Source organism: Ranitomeya variabilis, chromosome 1 (assembly GCF_051348905.1).
Source record: "Ranitomeya variabilis isolate aRanVar5 chromosome 1, aRanVar5.hap1, whole genome shotgun sequence".
Classification (NCBI taxonomy): Eukaryota; Metazoa; Chordata; class Amphibia; order Anura; family Dendrobatidae; genus Ranitomeya; species Ranitomeya variabilis.
The window spans coordinates 365,801,194-365,813,732 of record NC_135232.1 but is presented as its reverse complement, the minus strand read 5'-3'; the positions used below and the strand labels follow the sequence as shown (position 1 = coordinate 365,813,732).

The 12,539-nt window shown below is 43.9% G+C and overlaps 3 protein-coding genes across 4 annotated transcripts in view; 2 read left to right on the top strand and 1 right to left on the bottom strand.

Moving 5' to 3' along the window:
• The window catches only part of FRMD3 (FERM domain containing 3), a 279,111-nt gene that overhangs the window by 82,953 nt on the left and 183,619 nt on the right, over nt 1–12,539 (bottom strand). The window lies entirely within an intron of this gene.
• LOC143794027 (protein kinase C-like 1) lies at nt 13–2,481 on the top strand. Its single transcript, XM_077280936.1, has 2 exons — nt 13–714; nt 1,793–2,481. The coding sequence occupies exons 1-2, from the start codon at nt 484–486 to the stop codon at nt 2,045–2,047; spliced, it is 486 nt and encodes a 161-aa protein (XP_077137051.1). The 5' UTR covers nt 13–483; the 3' UTR covers nt 2,048–2,481.
• LOC143793711 (protein kinase C delta type-like) lies at nt 2,254–3,274 on the top strand. Its single transcript, XM_077280738.1, has 2 exons — nt 2,254–2,300; nt 2,468–3,274. Exons 1-2 carry the CDS (start codon nt 2,254–2,256, stop codon nt 3,021–3,023), a joined length of 603 nt encoding a protein of 200 aa, XP_077136853.1. The 3' UTR covers nt 3,024–3,274.

Genomic DNA, 12,539 nt, shown 5'->3' with positions numbered 1-12,539 from the left:
TGTATTCTGTCCATGAGGTGCAGTAGAGCCGGCTGGGTGGCACTGGGGGTAATAGGTGCGCACCACTTTGGTGGAATAGACTCTTGGGAGAAATGATAAAGGGAAATGGGACATCGAGGAAATATGTGATAAGAAACATAGAAAAACTAATAAAAATATTAACTTTACAATACAAAAATAATGTAAGTTATAAAATGGAACGATGATGAAACACATAGAGGGATTAATAATCTAATAAATAAACCACTGGAAGTCGCCATGAAGTTCTCTGCCGTTCCTCTGGACTCTAAACTGTCACCCATGATGCCCACATCACAGTGTATAGGGCAGAGCAGGGCCAGGAGCCGCTGCCTGGCAGGAGCCACCTGAGGGTTCCGTCACCTCTGACCTCTGGTCACCTGCACACGACCAACTGCCGTTTACTTTCAACTGTCGGCTGAAGTGATTGGACTGAGGTCTACAGGCGGGAAGAGATTACGGAGAATGGCGACTACTGGACGAGGAGAAGAGAGCGAGAAGAGGAGCGAGGAGAAGAGGAAGAGGGAAGAGGACAGCGTGACCGGATTAAAGAAGAAAAGGAGACGAGACAACAGTGGATTGGAGGAGCCAAAACCTGGATGCAGCGGAGACCCTGGATCATCCCGCCCCTATGCCAGGCTTAACATCAGCCGCTTCAACATCCACCAGGTCCTAGGTAGAGGCGCCTTTGGCAAAGTAAGACCTACATATTTGTTATTTATTTGAAATATGAGATTTTTCGTATATCCCCATGTATTGTTCTCTGTTATCAGCCATGTCTTGCTTTGTTATTGCTCATTGTAGTGTCCTTCTGTGAGATGAGGTATAAGACATCACCATAGTTAGGGCTAGTGCTGCTATAACCTGGTATTCTTCTATACTGGAGGGTTCATCTCAGGGGTCACAGCTGTAGAGGGCACATTATTTTTTTCTCCTATCAGGCTGCCATATTGTACATACATTTGTCTCTGTGTTTTTATTAAATCTAGATAATCAATGATATTTGGAACATACTAATGCCAACTCAATGCCTCTACTAATGCTTACTCTGTTTATTTCCATATGGTAACAGAGGAAAACCCTTTAAAACGTCATCGTCATTTTAATTTTTATTTCATAAATCAATAGCAAACATGAAAATAAGCAGCTTTGTAATAATTCTAATCAGATAAATCTTCTTTCTCCACCAAGACTGATTTTTCATATTCTATATTATCAATTTCTGGGTAAACTCTGTACTTAGTGAAGACAGATTGTTACATTACTGAGAGGAGATGACAGTTGGTGCTGATAATATTCTGTGTAGTGGAGAGGAGGGGCTAAATGCAAAACTCCTCCCTCCTCCTCCCCCTCCCTTCTGCATAGAATATTATCAGCACCAACTGTCATCTCCCCTAAGTAATGTAACAATCTGTCTTCACTAAATACAGAGTTTACCCAGGTACATAGAATTTTGAAAATAAAAAATCAGTCCTGGCGGAGAAAGAAGCCGATTTGGCTGATAAAATGTATTACAAAGTTAAATATTTTCATGTGTATTATTGTTTTATGAACTAAATATTAAAATGACGAATATTTATTAAGACCTCTCCATAGCCCATCCATGGAGCAGGCAGTGCATTGTTCTGATAGATAGATCTGCTCCTCTATACGGTCCTGGTCACTAGCAGACTGAGCGATCACTCAGTTTTCTCATGCGCCTTGTGGACTATAACATCCAGATCCTTCCACCCCTGCAGACACCTTCTAAGTATTCTCCATTTGTGTTTTTCAGGTGGTCCTGGCATCTGTCCCCGGCAGTAACATCAATGTGGCCGTCAAAATGATCACCAAAAGGGACAACAAGGACACCATCTTGAGAGAGCGGCGGATACTCCTGGCGGCCAGACACTGCCCATTCCTGTGCCACCTCTATGCCGCACACCAGTCTCAGCACAGGGCATATTTCATCACGGAGTACCTGTCCGGTGGCAGCGTGGAGGATTTGATCAGGATGTGCGGCTGCCTGAACATCGGCAACGTGAGGTGAGAAAGCAGAGAATGTACCTAAAAGAGAACTAAGAAAAAGGGAAAAAACCTGAGGTCGGGGTGCAGCTAGGGGAGCACTGGCAGGGCATATATTTAGGGTGCTGGAAGCAGGAGGTGGGGTGCCATGGTATTTGGGGATTGCCAGAGAAGGATTTCATGACATTGATTCTGCACTCTGTTCTCTCCATCAGATTCTACATAGCAGAGATGGTAAGTGGCCTCCAGTTCCTCCACGGACACAACATCGTCCACCGGTAAGCAGAACTTTCCTCCTTCTCTCTGTCCCCTTTACAAGCTGTAGATATGGCCCCCGGCTTCCCTGGTGTCCTGCCACCTATTCTGCCGTATTTTGTAGTGACCCATTTTCCATCTCTTGTATCACTGGACAGATTTCTTATTTTGTTTTCTTCTTTCATTGCAGTGACATAAAGCCGGATAACATCATGTTGGATGCAGATGGCCACATCCGTATCATCGACCTTGGGCTTGCCCAAGATGGCGTCTCCTCCTCCAAAAACATCTCTGGAGTGACGGGCACTTTCCGATACATGGCCCCTGAGGTGCATCGTAGAAAACGGTATGGCGCAGCAGTGGACTGGTGGAGCCTGGGGATTGTGGTGTCCAGGATGGCAGCAGGGCGATATCCATTTTACAACGGCCCCGTCAAGCAAATGGCTTTCAAATCCATCCTCAACGAGAAGCCAAAATTTCCAACTTGGCTTGATGCTGACGTGAAACATCTCATCAAGAAGCTGCTGCGCAAAGACCCTCAGACACGCCTGGGTGTGAGCGGGAACATCAGAGAGCATCCATTCTTTACCACCATCGGCTGGGAGGATCTGGAGGAAAGGAGAGTAGAGCCACCATTTACACCATTCAGGCCAGTTCTGGAGAACCACCATCTGCAGTGGCCGGAGCACACAGTCCTTCACCAAGTGGCCGGATTTATGTACGTGTCACCAAGCTGGACCCGGTAAGTATCTCCTCCTCTGGGGATAACACTCATCAGGTGCTGTTCTCTCATTGTGGTAATCATCATCATCGATCTTACCTTTTTTCACTTTTTCTGACAGTGACTTTATGTTTCTATTTTTCTTAGGTGGATGAAAAGATCTGGACTGTGAAAGAATTCACGACCATCTGGTGAGTGACCGATGTACACACAGGACACCTATTATGTCAGTACATTGTATCTGATGTTATATAGCAGAATGGTTCATTATAAAGACCATTCCCCTAATATAACATAAGATACGGTAGATAGATTTCCTGTTTTCCTCTTATGTCTTGCAGGATGAGACCGTGCCAACTGCCCAGAACTTCATGCCTCCTGACCCGTGCCTCACCTCTCTGCTGCTGTACGTCACCTCGGCTGCCCTTCAACATCATCTCTCTCTATACCATCTTCATGCCGGACCACTGCCATTACTGCCCCAGACCCTTGACCTCCTGGCTGGCATCTAACATCCCTCCAGCCCGAAGATCTTCTACCCCAGGAGCGGCCTGTGCTAAGCTTCCATCTGGTGAGTTCAGGAACAATAGTCGCACCTTTCAGTCCTGGGGCCGCTGAGCAGCAGCATGTAAGGAGCGGCCATTATCCCTGAACTCACCTTAGCACAGGCCTGGTAAGTATCGCACCCATCACACATCACCCACACTACATGGTCAGTGCAGGTCCCCACACTACATCATCAGTACAGGCACACACATAGCACACAGTACATATCAGCACATAGATGTAGGACATAGATCGGCTTCTGATCCTGAGATTTAATCTGATCGCCATATTTGGGGTCAGGAAGGAATTTTTCCCCTAATATGAGGACAATTGGCCCATTCCTCATAGGGGGTTTTCGCCTTCCTCTGGATCTACACGGCCTTAAATAGGTTTAGTATAATAGATTAATAAGTAGAATCACACACTAGTAGCACAAAAAAAGTTATAATAAAATAAAATGTTCTTACTTTGAAAGAAAAAATAGTTCCTATAAATAATAATTAGTCCAAGTAAAGAAACATATATATTATTTTACATGACAGGTATATTACACAGGTTAGGTACATTACACAGGTTAGGTATCAGCCTTTGATCTTGGGATTCATTCTGATCGCCATATTTGGGGTCAGGAAGGAATTTTTCCCCCTGATATGAGGATAATTGGCCGATTCCTCACAGGGGGGTTTTCGCCTTCCTCTGGATCAACACGGCCGATACATACATTTAGTGTCATAGGTTAATAAGTAAGTGCACACTTTTAGAGCATAAAAAAGATACAAAATAAAATATTAGTTGAAAAAATGTTTCCTAACCAAATATAGACATAAATTAGTTCAAACATGCTACCAGATTAGTAGGAAAAAAATAATACAACACATTTTTTTACTTTAATCTCATCGGTTCATTATCAGCCCTTGATCCTACATTTATTCTGACCGCCATACTTTATTTGGGGTCAGGAAGGAATTTTCCCCCCTGATATGAGGATAATTGGCCGATTCCTCACAGGGGGGTTTCGCCTTCCTCTGGACCAACACAGCCCATAGATAGGTTTAGTAAAATAGAATAAATAAGTAGCTTCTTATGTTTATAATAAAAAATATATAATTTATGTAAAATAATAATATAATATTTTGGATTTACAATAATATAGTCGACACAAATATAAACGTAAATTAGCCGAAAAATAGAAATTACTTTTATATTTTTGTATAATAAACATTTATATAATAATAATATAATAATAATTTTAAATAATATATATTTTTTACATTAAACTTACGTATACACATTAGCTATGAGCCCTTGATCCTGGGATTCATTCTGATCACCATATTTGGGGTCAGGAAGGAATTTTCCCCCCTAATATGAGGATAATTGGCCGATTCCTCACAGGGGGTTTTCTCCTTCCTCTGGACCAACACGGCCCATAGATAGATTTAGTCTGATAGATGAATAATTTACGCATATACATGATATATAATATATAATAACCTCATCTATAAATAAAATCTTATTTTTACCCCTATACCTTTGTGTTGTCTTTACTCCATTGCTCGGCCATGTAGTCATTATTATACTGCCCCCTATGTCTGGTGGGCGCATACAGCAGTGTCCCCCACACTCCAGGCCTCACGGCCCCAACACATCATGGTGTCTGGATTTCCTTCGTATTTCTCGGGGGAGAGAACCTGCAGCAGCTTCTGAGGCCTCGATAATAATTCCATCCTCAGTGCAAAATGAAGGAAATCCTGACACCATGATGTGTTGGGGCCGTGAGGACTGGAGTTTGGGGATCAATGTCACACATGAGATAAAGCTGGATGAGCCCCGATATCGTTATATCCAATGGGGATAAATCAGGTAACTGCTCTGATTCCTGGGAGTGTCAGGTCCAGAGCAGGAGACTCTGGGGCCTTTCTCCATTTCCGCTAATAAATGAGAACACTGAGCCGCTCCATCCTCTATTACCTCAGAACTTCCTAACAGGACAGAGAAGAATGGGTTTCCTATACCAGACCCCCATATCATAGACAGCCAGTCTGATTAGATCTTCCAGAAAAGATTAATGAGAAGGAGAATCCCCTGCAGAGAGGCGTCCACAGCAAGAGATGTGATAGTAACAGCTTTTGTGTCATTTCCTAGTGATCTGTATCTGGAAATAAAGGATGACAATCAAAATGGCCGCCATTATCGCTCCTACAGGGGACATCACTAAGCTTTCATACACCCTGAACAGTACATGGTGTAATGACACATCCCCTCACATTACCACTGTTACAGAGGTGCCATAAAGCTCTCATAGATCCATGGTCAGCATTAGGGGTAGGCAGACATGGCATCTGCCTAGTACCCTCACTCCTCCAGGGGCCCCCAGCCAGTGGTATACCGTTAATAGCGGCATACCACGCAGCCGCTAATACTGGCACACCATGAGGCCACTATGGGATCCGTGGGTCAGGGGATGCCGATACAGTTGAAAGCAATATTAGAGGAGAGAGCGTCATCTGAAGCTCCCTCTCCCATCATTCCCCTCTATTTCTGACGCAGTGGGTACGCGATGACGTCAATTAATCGCGCACCATGCTATGCCGGGCAGTGGAGCTGCTGAGACGCTCTGCAGCAGCGGGGGAACTAGGAGGAGAGGTGAGTATTGTATTTTTTTTCATATATTAGTGAATACGTGCAGCCATAATACTGCAGGACAGTTGGGCTACATGATACTCTATGGGGTGGCTGCATTATACGCTATGGCAGTGTTCCCCAACTCCGGTCCTCAAGAGCCACCAACAGGTCATGTTTTCAGGTTTTCCTTAGTATTGCACAAGTGATGGAATTATTGCCTGTGCAGGTGATGCAATTATTACCTCTTCAATATTAAGGAAATCCTGAAAACATGACCTGTTGGCGGCTCTTGAGGACCAGAGTTGGGGAACACTGCTCTATGGGGTGCCTACATTATACTCTATGTAGTGGCTGCATTATACTCTGAGGGGGGATGCATTATACTGAGGGGGCTCCATCATACTCTATCAATGACTATGACTATGGAGTGCATTATCCTTTATGGGGGCTGCATTACACTCTATCGTACTATGGGGAGTGCATTATACTATATGCACTATATGGAACCTGCATTATACTGTATGGAAGGCTATGGGGAATGCATTATACTATATGAAGAACTATGGGGTGGATTGCACTACATGAAGGACTATGGGGGGTGCATTATACAATATTGAGGACTAAAATTAGTGTACTATACTATTTGGAGGACTGAGGAGTGTATTTGTCACAACTCTGTTGTCGGGTGTCCTGGGACCAGGGGCTCATTCCCTGTCCCTAACACTAGGGGCCCCTAGTTTGCCCTGTTCCCCAGGTTACTTCTGATGATGAAGATGCTGTGGCCACATACCTTGCCTTAGCTCTACCCTCAGTCTGCACCCTTACCGCACGCAGGAAGGAGGTGATTAATAGTGTACCGTAATATACCAACCAGACTAACAAGATAATACGAACAGGGGTAACGAAAAATACCAAACATACAACCCCCCTATAGAATATAATACAGCCCACCTCCCCATAGAATATAATGTAGCCCCATCAAAGAGTATGATGCAATCCTCCCTCATAAAATCTAATACAGCCCCCCATAGAATATAATGTAGCCCCCCATGGAATATAATACAGTCCACCTCCCCATAGAATATAATGTAGCCCCCATAGAATATAATGCAGCCCCCATAGTATGTAACACAGCCTTCCCCATAGAATATAATGCACCCCCCATAGTATATAACACAGCCTCCCCCATAGAAGATAACGTATAATGTACCCACCTTAGTATACAACACAGCCCACATAGTATACAGCACAGCCTCATAGTATATAGAACAGCCTCATAGTATACAGCGCAGCCTCATAGTATACAGAACAGCCTCATAGCATACAGCGCAGCCTCGTAGTATACAGCGCAGCCTCATAGTATACAGCGCAGCCTCATAGTATACAGCGCAGCCTTATGGTATACAGCACACAGCCTCATGGTATACAGCACACAGCCTCATGGTATACAGCACACAGCCTCATGGTATACAGCACTGCCTCATAGTATACAGCGCAGCCTCATGGTATACAGCACACAGCCTCATGGTATACAGCACACAGCCTCATGGTATAAAGCACACAGCCTCATAGTATACAGCACACAGCCTCATGGTATACAGCACACAGCCTCATGGTATACAGCACACAGCCTCATGGTATACAGCGCAGCCTCATGGTATACAGCACACAGCCTCATGGTATACAGCACTGCCTCATAGTATACAGCGCAGCCTCATGGTATACAGCACACAGCCTCATGGTATACAGCACACAGCCTCATGGTATACAGTGCAGCCTCATGGTATACAGCACACAGCCTCATGGTATACAGCACACAGCCTCATGGTATACAGCACACAGCCTCATGGTATACAGCACACAGCCTCATGGTATACAGTGCAGCCTCATAGTATACAGCACACTGCCTCATAGTATACAGCGCAGCTCTCCCCCCCAGAATGGCCCCACAGTCCAGTACTCACTGTTATAGAGTAAAAAAAAACAACAACACAGCACACTCCTCACCTCTCCTCGTGCCCACGCTGCTTCCAGTTCCTGCTCCTGCCGGCACACAGTGAGTGCGTGGCAGTGTCTGTCAGAGGCAGAGTGGAGGATGATGGGAGAGGGAGTGTCAGGTGACGCTCTCTCCTCCATCATTGCTTTGAACTGTACCGGCAGACGCCGGCATAGTTAAATGCGGCGGGGGAGTCGGCACTGGCGGCAGGCGGGCCCCCTGCCTCACAGTGGCCCCTTAGCAGCTGCGTGATGTGCCGCTAGCTGGGGACCCCTGGGGGAGCGAGGACCTAGGCAGCTGCCTGCCTCTAACGCTGGCCCTGCCTGCAGGGGCCCTCTGGAGCCTCCGGGCCCCTGTGCAGCTGCACAGGTTGCACAGGCGGTATGTCCGCCCATGCCGAGGCGCTTTCACCAGTATTGAACCGCATATTCCCAAAAAACATGTACGCTTTAACCCCTTTGAGACGTAGCCTGCTTTCACCTTAATGACCAGGCCAATTTTTACAATTCTGACCACTGTCACTTTGAGGTCATAACTCTGGAACGCTTCAACAGATCCTGGTGATTCTGAGAATGTTTTCTAGTGACATATTGTATTTTATGATAGCGTTAAAATTTCTTTGATATGACTTGCGCTTATTTGTGAAAAAACCTGAAATTTGGCGAAAATTTCGCAATTTTCAAACTTTTCATTTTTATGCCGTTAAACCATAGAGTCATATCGCACAAAATAGTTAATAAATAACATTTCCCACATGTCTACTTTACATCAGCACAATTTTGGAAACAATTTTTTTGTTAGGAAGTTATAAGGGTTAAAAGTTGACCAGCGATTTCTCATTTTTGCAACAAAATTTGCAAAACCATTTTTTTTAGGGAGCACCTCACATTTGAAGTGACATTGAGGGGCCTATATGACAGAAAATACCCCAAATTGACTCCATTCTAAAAACTGCACCTCAAGGTGCTCAAAACCACATTCAAGAAGTTTATTAACCCTTCAGGTGCTTCACAGGAATTTTTGGAATGTGGAAGGAAAAAATAAACATTTACTTTTCTTTCAAAAAATTTTTCCTTCAGACCTAATTATTTTTACTTTTGCAAGGGTAACAGGAGAAAATGGACCATACATTTTGTTGTGCAAGTTCTCCTTAGCATGCTGATACCCCCATATGTGGGGAAAATCTACTGTTTGGGCACACAGCAGAGATCGGAAGGGAAGGAGCGCCATTTGACTTTTTGAATGTAAAATATGCTGGAATAATAAGGGGTTGCCATGTTGCGTTTGCATAGCCCCTGATGTGCCTAAACAGTGGAAACCCCCCACAACTGACACCATTTTGGAAACTAGACCCCTTAGGGAATGTATCTAGGTGTGTAATGAGCACCTAGAACACACAAGTGTTTCACAGAACTTTATAGCGTAGAGCCGTGGAAATAAAAAAAAAATCACATTTTTTTCAAATAAATATTTTTTAACATCATATTTTGCATTTTCATTAGGTAACAGGAGAAATTGCTCCATACTATTTGCTGTGGAATTTCTCCTGAGCATGCCGAAACCTCATGTGTGGGGGAAATCTATTGTTTGGGCACATGGTTGGGCTCAGAAGGGAAGGAGCGCCGTTTGACTTTTTGAATGTAAAACATGCTGGAATAATTAGCGGTTGCCATGTCGCGTTTGGAGAGCCCCTAATGTGCCTAACCAGTGGAAACCCCCCACAAGTGACCCCATTTTGGAAACTCGATCCCTTTGGGGCCTTAGCTAAATGTATATTGAGCACCTTGAACGTACACGTGATTCACTGAAGTTTATAACGTTAAAGTGCGAAAATTTAAAAATAAAATCATAATTTTTCCCACAAAAACCTTTTTTAGCTACAAATTTTGTATTTTCACAAGGGCAAAAGGAGAAAATAGACCCCAAAGTTAAGTTTGTTGTGTAATTTCTCCTGAGTTCACCGATACCCCATATGTGGTCGAAAACTACTTTTGAGACACAGTGCAAAGCTCAGAAGGAAAGTAGCCATATTACAGTGCAGATGTGCTCCCATAAGGGACCCCAGTTTGGAAATTATAACTCTTTGGGAATTTATCTACAGATGTAGTGACGATTTTGACTCCATGGGTGTTTTCCAGAAACAGGCAGCAGTCGATGTTGCTGAGTGAAAACTGCAAACTGCCGTTGTAGTGACCAGTACGCTGTAGTGACCAGTACATTATGCCCAGCCCGTACTTGTGGAGACATGCATTTGTAAATTAGGCAGGCTCTCATCACTACAGAAATGCCAAACATGTGGGCGCTAAATGTTGTTTAGGCACACTGGGGCTCAGAAGGGAGAGGGGCGTTTGGATTTGGGAGAGGAGAATTTGATGAAGTTCTTTTGGCGGGTGAGGAGCCATTTCGCTTTTCCATAGCTATTGTGCTACCAGTAACGTGGAAGCCCCCTGTATTTCCATTAATAGATGACAGATCTGAGCAGAGACTTGCTTTTTTTGTGGATTGAGTGGAAGCTTTTATTGGGAATATTTTACATAAAGTTTGGGATCACATTTATGCTGAGCACTTACAGTACTTTGCGGTTTCCATTTAAATCTCTGAGTGAAGTGATTCAGATGAAACAGGGCAGACAAAGTACACCTGCGCCGGAGCCGCAGCGTGAAGACAAGAAGAGGACGTCATCCTATGACGATGGGAGGCCCGGACCGCGACGCCCATCGGACCAGAACCGGACCGGGACCGCCCCTGGGTGAGTATAATCTAACCTCTTTTTCTCCTCTTTCAGGTAACATCGGGGGCTTATCTACAGCATTACAGAATGCTGTAGATAAGCCCCGGATGCCGGTGGGCTTAGCTCACCTTCGATTTTGGGGGTGACAAGTTCCCTTTAATGCGATCTTCAGGAGGCAGAATGAAAAAATCAACAACATGTGAAGAATTGGTTTTATTTATTTTTTACACCATTCCACGTCTGGTATAAGTGATTAGGTGACTTTATTATTCGGGTCAGTGAGATTATAGTGATACCAGATGTATATCGGGCTTTTATGTTTGGCTGCTGTCACACACTGAAAAGACGCTTTTTATTGCGAAAACTAGTTCTTGCATCACCATATTTTGAGAGCTATAATTTTTCCATATTTCGGCTGACAGAGTCATGTGAGGGCTTGTTTTTGCGGGACGATGTGACATTTTTAATGGCACCATTTTCAGGCACATGACAGATTTTGATCACTTTCTATTCCGATTTTTGGGAGACAGAGTGAACAAAAACCAGCAATTCAGGAATTGCTTTTTTTAAAAAAATACCGTTCCGCATGTGATAAAATTGATAAGACCGCTTTATTCTTCGGGTCAGTACGATCACAGCGATACCTCATTTATATATTTTTTTTAGGCTTTGGCGCTTTTACACAATAAACTATTTTTTAGAAAAAAATAATTACTTTTGCATCACTTTATTCTGAGAGCTATAACCTTTATTTTTCTGCTGTTGGAGCTGTAAGGCGGCTTGTTTTTTGAGGGAAAAGATGTCGTTTTCAGTGGCACCATTTTTATTTACATCCTTCTTTTTGATCACGTTTTATTGCACGTTTTGTTCAGCGACATGATGATAAAGCATTGTTTTTAGCCTTGCCTCGTTTTTTATTTTTTTTACGGTGTTCACTGAAGGGGCTAACTAGTGGGACAGTTTTATAGAGCGGGTCGTTACGGACGCGGCAATACAAAATATGTGTACTTTTATTGTTTTTTTTATTTACATAAACAAATGTGTTTATTGGTAAAGGTTTATTTTATTTTATTTTTCTTTATTTGAGGATTTTTTTAAAAACTATTTTTACACTTTATAATTTTTTATTTAACTTTATTACATTGTCCCAGTATGGGACATCACTATATAGTGTCAGATCAGGATCTGGCAAGCAGGGAAGGAGGCATGCCGGCGCCTGCTCTCAGCAGGTGCTGACAAGCCATCTCCCTGTAGGGCCCGGAAGGACCCCGTGGCCATCTTGGTACTGGGGGTCTCCATGGAGACCATCAAAACAACGACCCCTCCCTGTGCGATGCTTCTCTATGCCACTGTCACTAATGACAGCGGTATCAGAGGGGTTAAATGCCCACGATCGGTGCCAGCACTGATCGTGGCCGTTGCTGCGGATGTCAGCTGTCACAAACACCTTGAGGCCATGGTGATCGCGGCATCGTACTAGTACTGCTCTCTGCACGAACGCACTTCCCGCAGAGCAGTACTAGTATGGTGCATGGCGCGAAGGGGTTAATGTTGAAAATAGTGATAGAAATATTGTTTGACCGTTGAGTTACTGAAATCAGACAAAAAAATGTAAAAAATTAAGTGAAATTTGTTTTTATGTA